Source organism: Electrophorus electricus, chromosome 2, assembly GCF_013358815.1.
Source record: "Electrophorus electricus isolate fEleEle1 chromosome 2, fEleEle1.pri, whole genome shotgun sequence".
NCBI classification, from domain to species: Eukaryota; Metazoa; Chordata; class Actinopteri; order Gymnotiformes; family Gymnotidae; genus Electrophorus; species Electrophorus electricus.
In genome coordinates this window covers 26,911,841-26,934,250 of record NC_049536.1, presented here as the reverse complement: position 1 = coordinate 26,934,250, position 22,410 = coordinate 26,911,841, and the positions used below count along the sequence as shown (strand labels likewise).

Sequence of the window (22,410 nt, the reverse complement as noted above, 5' to 3'; positions counted from 1 at the left end):
TTTAACAAATCTCAGGAGTTTTCGACTGAAATGTTGGGAACTGTTTTAAGTCCATAACACATTTGCCTCTGTGTGAAAAGATGCAAACTGCACGTTTTTACCGTTATTTAAGTTGTCATACGCATATCAATAGCCTACCGTCTGACGTTCGTTCTGGAAGGGTTGCACTTCAGTTCTCGTGAAGACAGAGGGGCTTTGCGGAAGAGCTCGGGCGGCGCCGATGCCGCGTCATTTGTGAGGCCCGACAGCTTTGCCACGCAGTCATATGTGCAAGATGTCCGAGCGGTCTGTTATGTACTTTATTCTGTGCCTTCAGATCCTAAATGCCTTCGTCGACTTAATTTATGCAAGTGAATCAAACGCTGATATAAAAGTGGATATTTTGTTTGTCCCAGAAAACTGCACCCAGAAAACAAAGAAGGGAGACTTGCTGCACGCACACTATGATGGATATCTTGCAAAGGACGGTTCTCAGTTTTACTGCAGGTAAAACATTACTCTGCAAACAAACATTAGCAGCTACCTAGCTAATATATTAATTCCGAGCCATGCAGTGGTTAAGTAATTCGAATTTTTCGGAATTAGTTTGCAAATATGTTATACTTAATTTATGACTGTGTCTAGTTATACACTTTTATTTGCATCATCGTCTCCTCTTTTTTCAGTCGCTCCGCCAAAAACGGCAGTCCGCACTGGTTTGTTTTGGGTATCGGGGAGGTGATAAAAGGTCTGGATATGGGGCTAAAAGACATGTGTCCTGGCGAGAAACGAAAAATCACAGTACCTCCCTCGTTAGCGTTTGGGGAGAAGGGGAAAAGTAAGTTCGCCGCTTTGACCATCGCCTTGATTCCCGCGACAATTGCCAGGTTCCAAGTAGCAGCAGTTAGCATTTTTTAAACCTACTCATAAATGTGAATGGAAACAAACGTAATGATCTATGTACTGTTGAGAGATACCGCTTTTATGCTCAAACATAGAATCATCATAATAAAAAAACACTTTTTTTCTGTAAATCAATAACAACAACAATAATACTTTAGAATATTAGAAAACACCCTATAATTAGCCTACATTCAAACTTATTCGCCGACAGCGGGCGCCATGCTTGTTTCTTCGCAAGCAACATAAATCGACTTGATTATGGAATCCAGCCATATTAGGTTTAATAAATGTTCATATGATAAACCATTCCTAATTTCGGCATGATCTATTTCTTGTCTCTTGACTCTTTTCACCCCACCATTTCTCACGGTTGTTTCTGTCCACTCTTCTTTTCATCACCACAGATCCTGTACCACCCAATGCCACTGTGATTTTCGAGGTGGAACTGTTGCATGTACGCCGTGGTCCTCACAGCATGGAAGCCTTTAAAGAAATGGACATTAACAATGACCAGACCCTGACGAAGGAAGAGGTCAGCTAAATAACATGAACACATGCAGTTACCCGTCAGTGTGTTTCTGGCCCCATTATAATGACTTTATTATAATGACATTATTACAATTATAATGACACTCTTGCGCTTGTCTCTCAGGTGAAAGACCACTTGAAGATGGAAGCGAAGAAGATAAATGTGCAGAAAGAAGAGTCCTACTTTGATGCTGTGGTTACAGATGTGTTCTCCAGGAATGACAAGGACACAGATGGAACTTTGTCACTTCAGGAGTACAACGTCTATGAGCATGATGAGCTGTAGCCACCATTAGAAACTACACTTACACATTTTCACGTGTTGGTGCACTAGACATTCCTAAGGAGGAGGGGTCTAATAAAACACCACTATTGTGACACACACTTTTAATAAACTTTTAATAAAGTGTTTTTTTGGGGGGTTTTTTTTTTAGTAATTGTGTTTGTGTAGCACAGTCAACACACTTGTACGGGTTGTGAAGGGTTTGAGCTTAAAGAACAGTGGAGGTGGTACTAGGAGGGTCACTGTACTGCAGTGTTATCACCTCTGGAGGACAATATTATCTGCTTAGGTGTCATCCAGCAAAGAGTCCCCTGAACTCTGCAGTACTGTTTTCCTCCAGGAACGTAGCCTCATTGTATAGGAGCTATAAATTTGATTTTGACATTTCAGTTAATGACTGACATCCAAAAAGCAAGTAGAGAGTTCAAATGAGTATCATTAACTGATGTATGTCACAATGGCTAAATATAAATATTTTTAAATATGTTCTTGGAACTGGCCCTGCTCTTAAGTTCACCAGAGAGAGAGTAACAAGGTGGATGTCTTTATTAGATGAGTTCATGGGTCAGATCATAGTGAGAGGAGTAACGGCAGCATGGGGGACGTTTCTCCTTTTTTTCTGAACACTGATGTTGATCGGTAACAACAGACAGTAACAACAGACAGTAACAACAATCAGGAGCTTTAGCAAAACATTCTTACCCACCCAACTACTTAAATAAATAAAGAAATAAATTTAAGACAGCACCTTAAAGTATACAAATTATTGTGTTGGTCATTCACTTTAGAACAACTTGGTTTCCCTTGACCACTTAAAATCATGAATAAAAGTATATCACACATGAAATCCTTAAAAGACTAAGTATAAAACTAAGTCCTGTGCTCACTGCATTAATCACTTTGTATTTTGCAAATTGATAACCAAATTCTCAAAATATTCTCAAATGACAATTTTTGTTGCAGACTAAGCAACAATTTTAGTCCTCACTATGTTCACACAAACAGCGATGCATGTGTGTTAGAAAACACTAAATGCAACTGTCATTATGTAGACATTATTTTTATTTGACTGAAATGCTGGTCAAGTCCAAACTCTACTGTTGTCAGCTTTGTCTTTCTACATAAAAAGACCTGTGATTTCAGTGAGGGACTTCCCCAGTAAAATTATGATAAGCATAGATGCTGTAAACCCTATCCTACTGGAGCATGTCCTGTCAAATTATGGTTTATTGCCCACCAATGCATGTCCATGGAGTTCCTAGCCCTTATTCCCCGGCCTTAACACAACTGCATTCTGAAGGTGTCTGGCTAACAGCTCTGGCTTTACTGGATGCAGTGGATACTGGTTGTGAGGGCTGAAGACAGCTGAAGAGAGGGCTTTTCCTGCTGTGTCATGGGAAATGGACATCAGATGTGGCTTTAATGAAGTGGCTTATCAAAGAAGAGGGACCCGAGGCATAATGAGACACTACAGTCACTGTGGTCATTTCTATGGGATCAGTTAAATATACACACATCTGAATTAATACTTCTCACTTGACTGTGACACAATAGCCAAAGTATTTTTTATCAGTAAATTTGAATTTATGTATTTTAAGAAACATGCTTTTGTACTATTTGTGTGGGTGGGCATATCTGTGGTTAAGTATTGTCAGAAGCTATATCTACACAAGTCCAGTTTGGTGTGAACACTTAGCATGTATTGTGTCAGTGTTATGCAATGATTGCAATGCTTAAAGGGAGGTAATCTTATTACAGGATTATTAGAAGGATTGACTTTGTTTTGATGATGTGTAGAATGTTTTGAGAGTTTAAGAGTTTAATTTGCTTGGGTGGTGGAAGTATTTTGAGAAAATGCCTTTTCTTTTGGGAATTGCCATTAAAGTTTTGACAATGAGGTTAGTATTTCAAGAACTGCAAATAGTGTTCTGCACATAATGCAATACATACAAAATACATTCACTAGGTGGCTCTCTAATGCAACAGATGCAATAAGATATGCAACAGCTGCAGAATGAATGTGCTAAATTAAAATGGCACAACTGGGTGTGTAAGTGAGAGGGGATGAACAACACTGAAAGACAGGTATAACGACAGAAACATCAGTTACTAAGTGGCATATACTGTGTTGAGTTTAAGATTTTTTGAAGGGTTTTGTGTGCAAGTGTCTGGAACTGGTTTTGTCTGGAATATATCTTCTTTCATGACTATGACACACTGTCCTTTATCTTGAAATGTCTTCATTTGAAGCGAGAATACTATTTGAGCTCTGTTTAAAAGTTAGAAACGAGACCCTCTATTGTTACAAAGAATGACGAGCATTTACCTGTGGTGCAAAGATGAGGAGACCAGAACAAGGGGACACATCTTTGTAAGTGTTTATGTTCAGCAACAGCTGAACCAATTCCTTCCCAATATGAAATCAGCAAACACCACAAAAAAAGGAAAAAGAACTCATGACGAGCAGAAAGCTGACTTTACCAGCGACCCTCTTGCGCTGCAATGGGTTTCCCTGTATGTAAGTAAAAGCTTCCAAACCCCTTTCCCTTTCCCCCACTACTAGAACCAAAGACATGACAAAAGCAACATGCTAGCCAACATTCTGAGCAGAGCCAGACATGGGTGGGGGAGGGTTAGGTCAAAGAGAAGAGGAAGCAACACTGAAATGCAGTGAGCATGCTTTAGTCTGAAAATAAATTCGACAAAAGGACACGCCTTAGCAGATATTTTTCTCTTTCAGGTTACCAGAATTGTTCAACAACAGCTTTTTTCTGATTCATTTACACAGATGAAAACAGTTCTGATATTATTACGAGTCCCATTTTACTTCCCCTTTAACCTCTGTCACTGGCCTTTGACATACAGTCGTTTTGTGGGATGTTGGGATATCCAGTGGTTGTGGTGATTACAGGTCTGACAAAGTAAATGTTACTTAAAGTCCACCAGAAGAGTGCTAGGTTAAAGGAGATCATTTGTTTCACACCACACATCAACCACCCCAGGTTCCCATGGGTTTAATAGGGTGTTGTCCAATAGCATTTAAAGAGTGAACACATCCTAAATAGATTTAGAGTGTTAGAATGTAGTCAGGTTTCACCAGGAGTGTCTCAGCATGAAGAAAAGTAATATTTAAGATGGTTGATCATTGAATTTGAAATATTAATGTGTTAGAATATTGGCTTCTTTATGCAAATTTTGGCCTGTATAGACAAATTCTCACGCATTCAGAATTCGCTTGCTGCACCCCTTCGGAATGTGTTAAACTCAAAACCCAACAGCATTTAGAAAAAAGTCCCAGAAAACCCACCCCATTATCACAAAGTGTCTTTGTAGGAGATTGAACACTTCTATTGTATACTATGAGATTCAGCACAGTTTCAGAAGCAAGCCCCAATAGATCTGTTAAATACTCACTCTCATTATATGAGCGTCATATGTAGAATAATTCAATTCACTCCTAAACTTTGAACAAGAAAAAGAGGAAGACACAATAAAAGTCAGATATATGCTCCATTTGCTATTCTTGAAGAACAAGATAACATTCATTACAAAGGAATGTTATTTCTTTAATATGTTTATTCCACATACATTTGCTAGAGTGTAACATAAAGCAGTCAACTGCAATGTACAGACTGAAATAACATAATAATAAAATAATAATGTGCCTCTGGTGGATAAAAAAGGGAAAGCAAGGACAAGGCCAGTTTCTTTTGGGAAAGTTGACAAGCTGGGCTGCAAATGTGCATTTGCTGAAAAACATGCCCCTAGAGACACAAGATATGTTTTTCCCATTTTCAATCATTTAAAGAAACCAGAGACAGAGTTGTTCTTGTAACTATAATATATTGATGTGCACTCATGCTGTGGCCAAAAGGGGTTCCTCATTAAATATATCCTGCTTAATGAGGAAAACATACTAGATAAAGTACTACACCAACAAGGAAAAGGAAACTTGCATAAAGTTGACCCTAAAAATGAACTGGAATGCCTTGATGGCAAACAAAAATAACTTTTCAACAAGCTGACCCAAAATGTGAACACGGACATGCAGAAAGACCTCAAGTACAACATGTACATTAGAGCCGTGCAGATTAGTTAAGTGTGGTCATCTTTTACATAGACACTGTCTGTTGCTTTCATCAGCTTTTATCAAGGATATTACAATCATGCCAATTCAACATTCAGTTGCAATTAGTGAATTGCATTTTTTTCTCATTCTGCATCTTTTTGATCCTGTTAAGATCAGTTGCTCATGGGACTCAGTAAGCTGACCAGTGTTTATTTTCACATATGTGAACCAAAAATCATGTCTGCACGTATGAGTGAAACAAGTCCACTCTTTATTGAGTCAGCAATAGAAGAACGTCAATACCTCGTGCAAATACTTAGCCATAGTAACATGGGAGACGTTAAGGCTAAGGAAAAGGATAAGAGAGGAGAATAAGGGAAAAGCCAGTATTCTCTTTTCATTGTCATTTGTTTTGGTTGTATTTTTTAAAAGCCCAAATCTAATAAGAATAAAAAATCCTGACACTGTTTCTTGTTTAGCCTCACAAGTGAGATATGGTATTTGTTTCAACTACCTTTTATAATTCTTGTGCGTTCAATTATTCAACATTAGCAAAACTCTCTAAAATGACTTTATTTACAAGTATTTACAAGTAAGACTATAGAAATGTCTCTACCAACTCATCAACACCAAAACAAATCCAGCAACACAGAGGACATTAAATTAACTTGGATTAAATGTATAGAAAACCCTCTGAATTATAGATATATCCACTCTTCATAGTGGTAGACATGTTTTTGTTTTTTGATTACATTGTTGAATGTGATGGTGAAAAAGCAATATGACACCAACACCACCCTGTATTGCTCACTTCCATCCACCAGTGTTGAGCCAAGACCTTGCGTCTGCCAGGAGGCCATTTAATTAGCCCACCATCTTGAGTCCAAAATGCAGAGCAGATCTCAGCGTGCGCTGAGGTCATCCACTGACATTTATCATGACTGCACAGCTTTAACCTCCACCCCCCATCCCCGGGAACCCATTACTCTACTCTTCTCTCTCTCTCTCTCTCTCTCTCTCTCTCTCTCTCTCTCTCTCTCTCTCTCTCTCTCTCTCTCTCTCTCTCTCTCTCTCTCTCCCCCCCCTCCCTCCCTCCCTCCCTCCCTCTCTCCCTCTCCAGACAGGACATAAAGGCTGGCCAGTAATGACAAAGTACTCCGTGTACTGCATGTCTTTGTGGAGGGAAAAAACTGGAATAACTGCTTCATGTTCAGAAAACTTTGTTCAGTTTAGCATTACCTTAATACAACAGTGTGCACAATTCAAACTATAATTATGGTGTATATATAATATGCTAATTTATGCAAATTAAATTTCCAGGGCACTCCGAAGACAATTTGAGTAATTTCATGCCAATTCAGACCTGGCATTTAAGGAAAGAGCCATTGCACGCTACAGAGAAGGTGCAGCAAACATGTGGGAACAGCAGCTGGGCAGGGCTATATAAATAATGCTCTCCTTGGCTGTCATTACTCAGCCATCAGATATTTGTAAGACAGCCTCCTGGGGCCACCTTTCCTCCGCCTCTACTCATCAATCAGCCCCCCCTCAAAAACAAGAAATAACATTTGCCTAAGACACATTTATGATTGTAACAGCTGCGTCTTTAGAGACATACAGGACACTGTAGAAACAAACAGTTGCAAAGAGAGTCGGGCTGTTTGATGCTAAGTACATATCCTACAGAGCAACATTTTTTCCCAACTGCACAATGAATGGAAGTGTACAGATTAACAAATACAAATAATGCAATAATACTAGTAAATAACTTTAGGACCCTGGTTACACAGAGTTCAGGAAGCTCTAAGTAAGCAAAGCTACTTTATTAGCGCTGTATTCGAAACAGGTAAACACAAGGTGAAATAATAAACATCTAAATCCATTCTTTAGCTTGACTCAGTTTTTCCCCTTGTTTTGAAGTAGTGGTTAAAAAGTCTTCGGTTTTCCTGAAACAGATGTGGGGAGATGGACAACAAAGATACGGCACCACACTCATGTCACCTTTAGTTCTAAACTCCTCTCACTTTGAGTGAGTACGCATATTCCTCCCCTTCCAGTGAGACTCCTTACCCTTATTTGTAAAGGGGGAATGGGTGGGGGAGGGAGTTCTCTGGAATAAACCATTCCAAGATAGAGGAGGGGGCTGAAAAATAACCTACTTCAGTTCTTCCACTGTAAAAGCATGAAATCATGCTTGGTTGTTTTATACCTAGTAATTATCATGGATTATTGAAAATGGCTTTTTGCTGTAGACTGTGGTATGTTTTCTCTGTCCTGCAAGATGAGAGTCAAGTACTATTTTATTCATTTTCACTCCAGTGCAAAGCTCTCTCTCTCCCTCTCCCCTTCATCCAGTGCAAATCTCTCTTTCTCTTATAATCCTAAATGGTCTATTCAAACTGGAATCATGTTATTGGGATTATATTGTATTATACAACGGTTAGTTCCGACCTCATAAACTGATTGGTTAAGAAGCGTTCTAACCATGCTGATATTCAATATAACAGCATGGGTTTTTCACACCAAAACTGTATCACCCCGCTTACACGTTACCAAGTAATGACTAGCTTTATGTGCCTGACAATTAGTTGTTTTGTGCATATACACAATGGGAAATAAATACAGTGGATGAGTATTTATAAGACAACATTTTACCTGCAGCCTGTTTGGTCAGACTCTGTAGGACATTGTGACTACAACTGCTAATCAAATTCTGAAGGCCAGCATTTGAAGCGAGCCGGACTGTTTGATGCCAACCGCACACCCTGCAGAGCAACATTTTATTCTAACTGCACAATGAATGTAAGTGTACAGATTAACATATACAAATAATGCAATAATCCTAGTAAATCACTCAATTCTATCTTTTCATCCTTAATACATTTTACTGTTTGTTATTTTCACCTTCATTTCAACCTAACATTACATGGTATTGCCATATATATAGTCTATGGGTAGTGCTGTATAAACCTTAGATAGCTAGCTATGTATTTTGTGTTAGGCAGGCAACTGTTACTGTTACACAGCAACTAGGTATGTGCTGTGGAACTACTTTTTGGTGGAGGGAATTGCCAATATTAAAACATATGCTATTTAACAATACATTTTTGGGCTTCTTTACTTTGTTTATTTTATAGGACTGAGGTAGTGTGTTATTCACGATAACACAGTCTCTTGAGTTCTATTGCTTAAATATTGTATAAGGTTCTATATTGTGCTCTGTGAATTAAACTGTACATGTACAGTGCCCTCCATAGTGATATGCAACTTGCTCAAACATTTTTCTTATAGGATAATGTTAACTAACTCTCCTGAACGCACTCTGAACCTTTGTCTTTCACCTCAGGGTGTGTCGGACACATAAGAGCTTCCTTTAGAATATGATTTACAAAAAAGATTGTCTGCCAATTTTCTGACAGTCTGTCAAGTCTCAATCTAATGCTTAAATTACATCAACCCACCCCCTCTCTCCTGCCTCCTTCTAGAAACACACTAATGCACAGTTTCTCTTACATATTTTCATGCCGAAGAATAACTTCACACTACTGTAAATCAATAAGCTGCAAATGTACTATAACTTGTTTCTCATTACTCGACTATGCATGAAACCATAAATGCACTCTGCACCAAGATTTCACTCATATGACTTGTTCAGATTAGTTTGGGGACCAGGCCCAACAGTCAGAAGGATATATAGGAAGGTTATAAGGAAGGTTAATTATTTACACTGCATTCAGGTTGGTTCCTTTCTCATTACATCTCAGAGCTCCAGCCCACTGAATCTGGCACAGGCCAGAGCTAAGACTGAGTCTCTCACATTTTCCAGCCATCGACTGCAAGGGGCCAGAGATGTCTGAGAGAAAACACGTTTGGTAGTCTGAGAAGACTTAGTCATAATTCCACACGGGGTTGCATGTTCCTCTCAAGGCATTACATGTATTATTGGACTAACTGGAAAACTCTAATTCTTCTCTACATTTACCACCTCTATTCCCCGCTCGTGTCAAGAGTTTAAAAATGTGCTGTGAATGCACTGCAGGGATAAATGTACATCAGTGGTCACTGTTCATCTGGAAACAGCACAGCCATGTCCAAAAAGAGCACATGTACAACCAGGTCCTTTAATCTCTCTTATCACCAGTCTCTTTGTTCCTTGTATCTTACTTTCTTTACCACCCCCCTCCCCCCAGAGTCCTCAAACTTTATTTTAAACTGAAATTATACTTAATAATTATTCCTGACCTCAACTGTCCCTCTTTTCCAAAGGTTCTGGAAAGACATGCTCCCTTTTACACTCCCCTCCCAGAGCCTCTCGGCCACACCGCCTGGAAACTAAATAAACTTCTCAGCATTCAGACAGACGACCACCCCTCTCCACACCACCACCACCCTCCAACCAAAGATATCTCAGTGGTGAGTCATAATCTTGTGTGTTCCAAGATTTTCCAATAGGTGCAAATTATTCCCTTTAACCATGTAAAATGGGTTTCACTTGTGGTTTCCATAGACACACAACTCAGAGGCAATCACCTCCTCCTCATTGCATTTCCAGCTATGAACTATGTGCAGTTTTGCAATACACACCTAACAGGATTCAGTGAAACCAAGTGAGGCTTTTATTCGCAAAAGAGCTTTCATGATTTCTATCGATCTGTACATTTTTACAGTTTGCATAGAGGAACTTTGCTATATAATCTCAACATTGCCAGGTAATGAACTTTGTTATGAGCTTTGATGGAGGTATTCTTTTGCTTCATTGCTTCTTGTTTACATGTGTAACGTGACACCACAGTAAACACTGAAATACAATTCCCTGAAAAGAAATGAATGGGGCAGGTTGTAGAACTATTTTTTTGCCATCATATTGCTGCTTACAAGACAGATTATGGGAGACTACTGAAGTTGTAGACCAACATTGGAGAAATTCAATAAATTATAGGAATTTCAGTGAGACAATTTTAGCTGAATGAGCAAAAACCAGAATGTTGTAGCGTTTTCAAAAATGATATATGGGCAAACTCAGAGCCTTTAAACCTTATATATAATTTCTCATTTTTAGTCCTTTAACTTTGTGCAGAATTGAGTCTCTGTGTAGCATGACAGCTCCCTTAAAATTGAAAACTAACTTTTATGTAGCCCATCTAAACATTTTGAGAACTTCTTCTTAAATCACTAACCATTTTTTCATCAGCATGGAAATAAGGTGTCCTTGGACACAGTTTCTGGTAAGGTGTCCTTTACCTCTGGTACAACAGAAGTAATTACTGTGGTACTTCCATTTTTGCTAGCATACTATTAGTCCCAGAATAATGTGCAGGTTAACAGGATTTTCAGATGTGACAACTGAAATAAATACAGAGTCTTGAAGTCCCAAAAGAAAAGGGAATTTAATTAATGAAATCATGTAAACAAAAACTATGACTAACTACGAGCAAAAACAAGAAGTAATGATTTATTCACACAATACTGTCTTCTACAAAATGTAATTTCAGTACAGACTGAGATGAATGACTCAGATGACATAGAATGACTGACAGAAACAACTGAGAGGAATACTAAAAATATATACTGTGCAGTTAAACCTTTTGAAAAAATTTTGTTTGGTGTTTGTTAACTTACCAATATGTTTATTGTTCATGCATTTGTTAATTTCTGGAATAATCTGAAATTTTTTAGTCTTACAACATGCAGTATCATGACCAGGGACATTTAATCCATCATGGTATCCTTTGTTTGAAATTCAAATAGAATCATGTAGAGGTTATTCAGTGGGTATGACAAGTTACTCAAATGTGCCAAGCTTTTACTGACATAACAATCATCAAGAAAAAAGGAAGAAAAGGCTTGGAGAATCAACTAATCTTATAGATAAAGAAACTTCTTTCACCCATCCAGCATAAATTGTTCTTATGTGGGCATTCTAATGGACCACATAACACAAGAGATTCCTTAACACGTGTGGCAGTAACACACCTATGGCAAAAGACAACAGTCATGGGCCAAAGAGCACATGGTCTCAGTCTTCATTTAGTCAGGGTAAAAGTAACCTAAGCTTCATGTAGCCGAAGAATATCCCACAGGCTCTCTGAAGGATTCAGATGTCTGATAAAATGTGCACTGAAGATTTCAAATGTCAAAACAATGTCAAATGTCAAAACACTATATCATTTTGTAATGTTGAAAAAGGAAAACATCCAAAGTTATTAAAACTCATATGAATCAGTATGTAGTTGTTCACTGTTGGAGGTAAACAAAATCTGTATGTTCTCACATTTCATACTATTTTTCCTTTATTTCACTGGTCTCACATGGTGCACATGGTGCACTGTAATGTAAAATGATAAAGAAAAGAATGTTTAGAATGAATTTCATGGCCCAGTCATCATCAGCCAAAGAACCACCAATCATCCATTTATTAGCATCACCTGCAGCCATCCCTCATTTCACTCCTATTTAAGTCCCAGAGGTGCCTATATCCAGTGCTTCACATTCAAATCTCTATAGCTATCTGCCGAGCTAGCTAGTCTGCTGTTTATGATGCCGTTTGTCTTATTTTTGCTGCTGGTGCCACTGCTAGTGCATTTTGTTCTTTTTTTGGACTTTTCATTGAAATCAGTTCCCTGTTACATTCACTCATGTCTAGCTCTGTGCCTGCAACATGTCACAAAAACAATGATGTTTCTTTATATGAAAATGTCACCCCATTTAACAGAGCATGCAGTAAAGTTACCAATGTCTTCAGTGTTTTGCTGTTTTGACCCTTTTACCATCTTACCATCTTGTCTTATATTTTGTCAGATGGGAACCAGAAAGAAAAGCATTAGACTTTTATGTTGCATTTGAAACTCTGGAGTCAAATGGTGCTTGGAGCAAAGTGTTATACTTAAAAGTAATAAGAGCTCTGGGCTCTACTAGTTCTGGAGGAAAGATTCATCAGAGTTTAAGGTCTGATTGCTAAAACTGTTTACAGCAGTATTTGACAGCTGTTGCCATAGAGACATAGACCAAACTAAGTATTTCCATTTTATGTAAAGCTAGTTGCAAAAGAAGAGGGACCATTCTTTTTAAACCAATTTCTGACTAATGATGTTAAAGACAGGAGCTTAGAATCAGAGTCAGCTACAGACAGAGTTCAGAAATCATACTGACACAAATAATTCCACTGATGAAAACCATGAAATGCAAAACAAAAATGATAATTACACAAAGATTCTACATCACCCTGATAAGCATTCTAATTTGGGCTGGTCACATGTGTAATTTGAATAAGGTGAGTTACAAATGACCAAAGGAAAAATATGTTAGTGATTCATTTTTCAAGGTATCCCATTCCATAGCTGCACTACTGTTAACTTCTCAATGATCAAAAAGTAGTGCACACGTATGCATATAGGTCACGTAGGAACCATGCTTCCTGCCTGTGAGACCTTCACTCAGCTGGCTCTTTGGTTATAGCACAAGTTTGTCACTTGGCAGATTTGGGTTCTAGAGTGAGCATGATTGCCGTTCTTTTCCATGACTACAAATGGAAGTGGATTGGTAATGTGAGATGCTTGTTACATGCCATCAAGAGAGTGCCCATGGTTAGAAGACACCCCCCCTGCCCCCTGATGTGAAGCCCATGGTTTACCAGAGGTGAGGAACATGGATGTGATTCTGAAGGACATGTGTGACATGAGCCATATGTGAATTTTATACAAGTCTGCTCCCTGAAGGAGAGGTCCACGTGATGGAGAGCAAGAGTCAGGAGGTTCAACATGTGTTTTTGCTGCTGTATCAAATAGTGGGCTCTTTGGTCTGGTGGTCAGAGCTCATGTTTAAGGCCAGACATAAGGGCTTGCCATTGCTCTACTATTATTTTTGTTCATTTCATTTTTTTTTAATTTCTAGGAGCACTTCTTATGGTGTGCTGCAAAATTAAAAAGTTTTGGTACTCTTTGCTCCTTTGTGTTATATACCTCTCACTGAGCTAATCTGTCATTAGCGAGAATGATGATTATGGTTCCATATAAACAGGTGTCAGGGTGAGTTATAATTTTACATCCATCACATGAGCTCTGTTTGCTAAAGATCTAGGGAGAATACAAACAAATACGCCTTGCATCTCAAGTTTTATTCACCTTTTTGTGAATGTTGTATAAGAAAACCTCAGCTGTATTTTTTTTTTTTTGCTTTTGTGTTACAGGTTTGATACCTTTGATGAATATTCATTTTTTTTTAACTATGACTACAATAAAGTGAGAACAAAGTCAATATGAGGTGACCATATATAGTCAATATGACCTGGTAAGATGTGATAACATCAAAGATACCAAAGATAAAACTTTATTTAAAAATGATTTGGTCTCAAGGGAGCACATGCATAGAAATAATGGAGACCTTCAGAAAGCTGCAAGACTTTGATTGTTTGCCTTGAGTGCCCTCCAAATGCAATCATTCCAACTGAGAACGGGACTTTGCTCACAGTGTCTATCACACACCAACAATAAATTAGAGCTTCTGCTCACATACTCTGTTTCTGTCTGTTTACTGTGGAGAATTTCAAGAAACTTGTCAGTACTTGAGCAAACCTGGCCTAACTCCAAACACGGCATTCCTCTGTATAAATCCTTCATTGTGTAACAGTGGATGGTGCCGTGCAGAGTTCAGAAGTTGTCACCATTCCCAATTCCTCCTGTGGATGTTCGCTGTCTTTCCTTTGTCTTTCATCAATCATTTTAAAGCTGCTATTTAACACTGAAGATCTCAGCTCTTGGTATATATAATAAAAGAGCACTGCTTTTTATTACATGTTAGGTCGAGTCTCAGCAAGCTTTGTTTGCATGCAAACTTACATTTATCATTTACATTTTAGAAATGCATCTGGAAGGTTCCAGAAAAAATGCAAACTTTGCTGAGTAGCCTAGGAAAGATATCTCATATGGCAGTATAATAAAGCAGGTATTGATTATTAGAATGTTTTCTGTTGTATTGTTGTAACATTATATGGTTTAACAATGGCAGTTATACAAAGGACCTGGTTTTCAGTCATTTTACATGGTGAGTCAAATCCAAGATCTAGGAGCAGTCAAACAAAAGCACACAGAGGCAGAAAAAAGGGGCCATAATTCATTCTGATCTCTGCCTCTATGGCTTCTGCCTTCCCTCTGGCTATGTTCTCTGGTCCTGGGCAGCCTACTAAGTATCATACTGAAGGCCTCTCATTCTTCTCTGATTAGAGAAAATAAGATTGTTCCTTGCAGGCCATGTTGTTGCAAGGCTGAGACTAACTACAGGCAACACCATTTATGGGCAGGGATGAGAGCACAGCTGGATTTCTATTCAAACCCGCCCCTCCTTCCTTTACACTGGCCACGCCCCCTCTCTCATGCCTTGCCCTTTGTGCCTTACAAGCACTCTGGTGGGGAGTAAATCACCTGACTCTCTGGGCTCCCCGAGAACATAGCTCACAGCTGCTTCCTCTTATTCTGCTCTGAGATTTGAATATTCTCACTAAGAGAATCTGTGAAATTAAGGACTCGAATACAAAATATAGCTAGTCCTTTTAAAAACATTCAAAAGCCTTTATAAAATGTTTGCGTTGACTCAGGTAATTCAGACTCTTGCCACTGTGATATTTATGTGTGCAAACTGACAAGAGTTAGCATGTCTATATGTTTGCTGTATAATTTTGGCCAACAGTGTGTTTAAATAACCTACAGACTTAATATTGTCAAGAAGTGATATTGTAATAATTTCAACACATCTTGCTCTGATCCTAGCATTTCTAGCATTACAGTCATCAGGACTGTAATGCTAGAAATGCTAGGATCAGAGCAAGATGTGTTGAATATAGGAAATATAATTTACAAATTATAGGAACAGAGACACTTTTTTGAGATACGTTTGACCATTTCTGCTTGTGTGCTCGTAATCAGACATAAAAAGCATTGCACCTTTACTGCTAACTCTGTTCTATAACACTTCAGATTTCATTGACTACACTGTCAGAACTAATTGCATATCAGGACCAGCAAACACAAGTGCCACAATGACTAATTCAAGTTATCTCATATGTTGTTACAGTCATGCTGTTCATCAAATCCCAGAGTATTAAAGGCAGCTTACACTTCAGTAAAAAAACAAAAAACAATTTTCATTAGTGTTCACTTACTTTTACAGGAATATTCAGATAGTTTGAGAATTTAATGGAATATTGATTGAAGATGTTTAATGAAATATTCCAAAACATTTTCAATGGATAAATTGACCAGTCATATCATATATTATACAATTAGTAGAATCACTATGAAATATTCAACTATAATTTGCAATCTATATTCTATGCAACCATCGGTTAAGAGAAAAGTGCATCATAAAAATATTATTATTATTATTATTATTATTATTATTATAACTATTATTATAACTACTATAACTACATAGTTTAATTATAATTACTTTCTTTAACTTTAGTCTCAGATAAACTAACAGTCAACTGAGTTCACATGTGTTTTTATGGCTTTGATATGTAATCTCATCTTTGCATTTTGTCAAAGAGTAATAAATAAATGCATCATATTTTACGTACAAATATAATGAACAGCTTCTCAGCTCAGATTTTGCTAAAACTTTACTCAAGGGTACACCTACATAAGCTCTTCATGACAACTGACTTATACATAAACATTTATAAATGCTTATTTCAACAAATTTAAGACATCATAAAAGCTGCTTTTGTTATCTATAATGTAAAGTTGACCCTACCTTGTGAACTGACACAGATATTTGGATGTGTCATGACACCTTGTGCTGAAAAAAATACTCTAGCTACCAGCTTATCAGTTATGAAGTCTGTAATGCTTAAATGAGATGCTCTGTGTTATCTACTGTACTGTCGTAACAATGAGATGAAAACCTGCTGTGTAACACATATTTTGGTAAGTCTATATATGTTTTTGACATTCACATATAAGTTTTTGACATTCAGAGTTTTTACCGTCACTATTTAAAATGTTATGTTCAGAAATGCTCTGGGAATGAATAAAGATATGCTGGCACAACATAAGACGGAAATAATTGCCCCCAAAGAGAAAAACATTTTGTAAATCAGTGTAATTTTTACCATTCAACTTAAAATGTTGATGATGGTACGTCTACTCAGTCAACATTTCAAGATGACTAAAAACAAACAAACAATCAAATGAACAAGCAAACAAACAAACAAACACATTTTTAAAAATCGATGTTTGCCGAACAAAGCAAGAGAATCCACTGAGTATGTGCACACCAAGGAACAACATTCTGGATTTTATAAATCCATGGAACACATTTCACTGGAAGTAACTTATGTATGTTAATGAATAACCTAAATTTTACCAATCACTCATAAGTAGCGAATAATATAATCTAAAAAATGAACGAAAAAAAAATTGCAAATCACAACTTGACAATGACACCTAAGCAATATGAATTAAACTAGTATTTCTATAAAATCAATTAGCTTACAAATTAGCCTACACCTAGCTAGTTGGCAGCTAACTACTTGGGAGGATTAGCTAGCTCAGTAGCTGTCTTAGATAATATCAACAAGATCTTTGCTATCTTTGTTCTCAGTCCACTCCTGAAATAGTTATCTAGCAACTCACTCAAAAGAAAATAAAAATTACATTTGAACTGACTTAGTTCTAAGATTGTGGTCATTTCATGCCCACTTTCTCATCAACACCAGCAATATCTATTCAGTGACTAGCCTGTCAGCTATCTAGCTTACTTGGTGTTACATACTATGTAACCTAAACTGCATGATAACTTTTGCTATTGAGTGCTTAATATCGTAATCTATTTTTTGTTTGTTTTTGTATTTTGACTGCAAAGTTCATTTGTCATAACGTTCCATGTCATTTCAACCCACAAAGTGTCATGTCACCAAAAATCTGTGTCCCTTGACATAGTTGTATGAACTTGATATCAAAGCAGCTTTTATGACATCTTATGCTTCTTAGAATAAATGTTTATAAAGGTTTGTGTATTAAAGGCCATAAAGGCCTTATGTAGGTGTCATATATCCTAAGCCACAACCATTCAGTAAAGAGTTTTCCATATTTAATTCCACAACAATGTGCATCATCAGTTCCTGGCTCATTCCACAAGAGGAATGCGCCACGCACATACACATCTGTTCAACATGTGACAGACAGTCAATAAAATGTGCAAGAAGATTCATTTATACTTCTCTGATCAGCAGAAAGGATACTGAGCAAGAGCCAGCAATACACGACAAATGTTTTTTTTCTAAAACAAAATATGTGTAAGAAATGTAACAAAATCAAACTGTTAAAAGAAGTCCTTGACAACAGAAAAAAAGTTGAAGTGCCAAAAATGTACATTTCTTGTCAGAGAAATAAAAAACTTGTATTTTGATTGTTGTATCATCTGACACTCAAAGCAAAATGGGTGTAAACACTATTCTTGTTCTGTCATAAAAAGTGCCTGTCAGCAGTAAATAAGGTTGGTGCCATTAAGACAGTCATAAAATCAGTTTATAGCCTGGCATAGCAGCCACCTTTGGGGAAGAGAAACAGTAAACAGGCAGTAAATATATCAAAAGATATATCTTTAAATAAAAAGATGCATCACAACACCAGAGCACAGTACAAACATCATTTGTATATGGATGCTTATAAATAAATGCTGACAAAAATGGGGAGGAAATGTAGTGTTGCCCACAGATTACTTGCTATTTAAAGCTATAAAATGAGTAAGTGAAAGAGAAAGGGAATAAGAGAGTGAAAAAGAGAGAACAATGGAGAAACAGAGAGGAAGGGACTGAGGAGAGAAAAAGAATAAGAGAAAAGGGGAAAAGAGGGAGACAGACAGGGTGAGAGAGAGAGAGAGAGAGAGAGAGAGAGAGAGAGAATAGAACAGAACTGGGCTGGGCTCTGCTCAGAGCAGGAAAAGCCTCAGTCTTTCTTCATGGTGCTGTGATAGGCTTGGACTCTTACCCTCTCTCCCTCACTTTGCACAGAAAGAAGTCTCATGTCTTGGATATAGACATGATGAGCTTTGTGCATTCCAGGATTTTCTTATTTCTAGCTGCATCACTGGTACAAGTACTGTTTGTGAAATGCCAAGAAGGAAACAGTGGTAAGTTGAGCAAAGCTGATCTGTTGTGTTGATGGTCAAGCTGACACAGTGCTTCTGTTTTCAGTGGTGGAACTAAGCTCCACAAATTGGTTTTCAGCTGTGGAAGTGAAATATTTTATCACATGACCTAGACACCAACTTATAGAGTTCAGTTTGGAGATAACTTCTGAGAGATATAATGCTTTATCACAGAGTTATTTCAAACTGATTTATGTAAAGGAAAACCCGAAATGTGCAGTACCGGGTGAAGAAATGGGGTCTTTAGGAGTTGATTAGTCACTGTGTTTCCATGTTATCTTACATCTCTGCATGTTGGTGGTCTGTCATTGTTTCCGTAATTAGTCTAGAGGTTCTTAGTGAACTAAATCACTTGTCCTCGTGAAAATAAAGTGGATTTGTCCTAATGGCAAATGTATATATTCATAATTATTTCCCACGATTGCATTGTTTGCCTGTAATTACCAGTGATGTCACCTTGTAGTTGATGGAGAGATATAGGTCTATTGTGTGAAACGTGAACGAGTCTTGTTATACTCTAGACAATTCTTGTTGCACCCCAAGACGCTGTAAGCGTTAGTTACTCACATCTAGATCATTATTCGCCAGCACCGTTCCCTTCACATCTGCAGTCTCATTTCAATACTGCACTCACGCGTCTCTGAGGGAACTCAGTTTGCGCCCTAATTCAGCGCAGATGTCGCGAGGGAGGAGTTCCAGGATGAGAACATGCAAGACGAAAGGAAAGAACTTGCGTGCCCGGAACACCTGAGCGCTATTACTGCAGTCACGCCGAGGGCTCTAGCACGCTTTCAACCTATGACGTCACACCTCACGGACTTTGTCCATTCGGTTTAACGATGTCTTTCTTTTAAACACAGCACTGTTGTGCACAAACAATATATTGTAGTTTTAAAATGATCGTCTAAAGTAAAGTGAACATTGCCTTATAGCTAAAATAATTGTTACATACGTTTGGAAACTGGAAACAACGAATACAGCGGAACACCGCACAAAATACGCCATCTTGTGGTGAATGACGATAACAGAGAAGCGTTTGGCAATTGGCTGCTACAAGAGTTCAACAAGGACGAAAACATTTTCTTTAAACTATTGGTTTGTTTGTTCATTTGTTTGTTTGTTTAAAGAAAAGCAATATCAAAACGATCAAAAGATCATTCTAAAAATTGTTACTGTAACATTTTTACAATTAGAACCTATCTTATCCATTATTTTAGGTCACACATATTTGGAGACATCTCCATAGATACTTTTAAGCAAGAAGATAGATTCTCAAGAAGTGTCTTGTAAAATAAATGCAATAATAAAAAGTAATAAATAAGTATATTCATAGAACAAGCTTATACCTTATCTTATATCTGAGGTGGTTAATAGAGGCTTTATTTGGGAACGTGTTTGTGGGAACCATGCTGGATTGCATGCTGATGAAGTGAGGATCTGAGAACAGCTGCTGTTGAGAAGCTGAACTTTAACTACACCAATTATATGTGGTTCATGCTTAATGTGTTGTCGAATGGGTGCTGCATTCGTGAAAGTTTTGGAGTGTTCAAAATCTTAGTATTATTCAGCTTTTAAATTGATACCATATGTGATATAACCATAACACACAACTATGAACAGTCTTTCATGTTTTCTTTACTATCAGTACATGTAAATTTTATTTCCAGAATTTTGGAGTTCATGAGTTCTGCCATGATACCTAAAATAACACACTTATCTTTGTGTGGATGTAGGGTCTGATTTATTCTGATCAACAGACATGACTGAAAACCTTACTAATATGTGTGATCCATCTTGTACATCTTGTGTGCTTTAGATGTAAGAAAATCCTTGAGGCCCAGCATTAACACTCTTGTGCTCTCTGGATAAAAAACATTTACAGCCTGTTTACTGATTCTTCACCATCTGCTACCAGACTTGTGTACCAAACTTTTATAATTTTTCTCATTCTGGCACAATGAACAATATAATACTAACAATTTATCACAAGCTAGGTCATCTTGCAAAAAGGAAAATAACATTTGTCAGTCTTCTTTTCTCTGTGTAGGTATGTCCCAAACTAGAATGTTTATAATAAATTGCATTAATGGTGGGAATTTTTTTTTTGCTCCTCAACAGTGATTGCTGCCATTCTTGCCACATCAGAAACTTTCCAACAAATGGGCTGTTTTCTATCCTAACTAAGTGTCCAAATATGTGAACGAGGTCTGCAGCGTTGTGCTGATGGAAACCATGTGGTGCATTTTTGAGCAGTGACATGCCTCTTTGCTGAAAAGGAAGAAAGAAAAAAAAACTAGGCTGGAAAACATGACAGTCTTTACCTGAACCTGAACTGGAAAATGCATTATGAGTAATCTACATTCCAACCTGTAGATGTAGCCCTTTATGGCTAGTTGTACAGCTAGTTTGGATGATAGATTTTAATGTTGGTCTTGTTCATGAGACTGCTTGGGAACATCTTATGTAAATGATTACAGTCAGCAAATGCAGGGCTAGGGGATGACTTCCAGATGTTAAACTGGTTGCTTTGGCAGTATTTGGAAAATATTAAAACAAACCTTGGCTAAAACTCCATTTGGGAGGAAGTTATATCACTGATGTTAGAAACATTGTGTGAGTGAATGTTGGTAGAACATGGAAAATGGAAACGTGGTCACGTGTTAGGAAAAGAACCCTCCCCCCTCTGCTGTCTTGCCGTGGGAGGCATGGGACTATTCTCCCACTTACCTGGTGGTATTATAAGAGATGAAAAGCTCACATACAAAACATGCACAGGTGAGCAGAAGGCAAAATGACATTAATCCGCCTTGATTCTCAAACCTTGTGTATTTACACATCTGCATCCATTTTTTTTGGAAGATCATAAAGTTTGCTCATAGAGTTTATTAGCTGTGCCTGGCTGTCTTTAAATGACATATTTTACATGAATGAGCCGACTAAGCCATAAATAATCTATGGATCATTTAGTTAAAAACCTTAAATGCTAGCATTGTAAAGGTGCAGTTGACACATTCTCTTTATTTTCTGGATATTCACTTAGTTCTGAGTAAAGATTCACTCACAGTCTTATAAATGCCACAACCAATTCACTTTGCTTAGAAATCTGAATTGTTTCCAAACTACACAGCCTCAAACTACAAATGAACAGCTTGAAACAATGACTGTACCAGATCAGAATATCTTGCCTACACTCGTACAAGGCATAAGTCATCAGAACCTGCAGCCACCCCTGGAGCTTCCTATGTTTAATAATTTTCTCTAGTGGAAACTGTTTAGGGAGTGATGAGAACTCCCACTGGTTACGTGGACGTGCCACATAACTGGAAATCATTTTAATCCTAATATCCAGTCCAATCCCTCTAACACACCAAGGGGATGATAAGTAGCTGTCATTGGTGTCATGCAGTCACTTATTAATCTATTTAAATAGCTGCAGGGAAATCTGCTGAGGCAGAGAGCTCATTCACAGTGGGCTCTGCAAACATCATCTAAAAACAAAACCCTG

At 37.7% G+C, this 22,410-nt stretch overlaps 2 protein-coding genes across 2 annotated transcripts in view; both read left to right on the top strand.

Moving 5' to 3' along the window:
- The first annotated feature begins 206 nt into the window (after nucleotides 1–206).
- Nucleotides 207–2,180, top strand: fkbp7 (FKBP prolyl isomerase 7). The gene is made up of 4 exons (XM_027021988.2): nucleotides 207–486; nucleotides 666–817; nucleotides 1,287–1,414; nucleotides 1,535–2,180. The coding sequence occupies exons 1-4, from the start codon at nucleotides 266–268 to the stop codon at nucleotides 1,694–1,696; spliced, it is 663 nt and encodes a 220-aa protein (XP_026877789.1). The 5' UTR covers nucleotides 207–265; the 3' UTR covers nucleotides 1,697–2,180.
- A 16,511-nt stretch (nucleotides 2,181–18,691) lies between these two features.
- Nucleotides 18,692–22,410, top strand: part of col5a2a (collagen, type V, alpha 2a) — a 33,091-nt gene continuing 29,372 nt past the window's right edge. Inside the window, exon 1 of the mRNA XM_035523899.1 lies at nucleotides 18,692–18,887. Coding sequence (XP_035379792.1) covers nucleotides 18,797–18,887 — 91 coding nt within the window. The 5' untranslated portion in view covers nucleotides 18,692–18,796. The remainder of the gene's footprint in view (nucleotides 18,888–22,410) is intronic.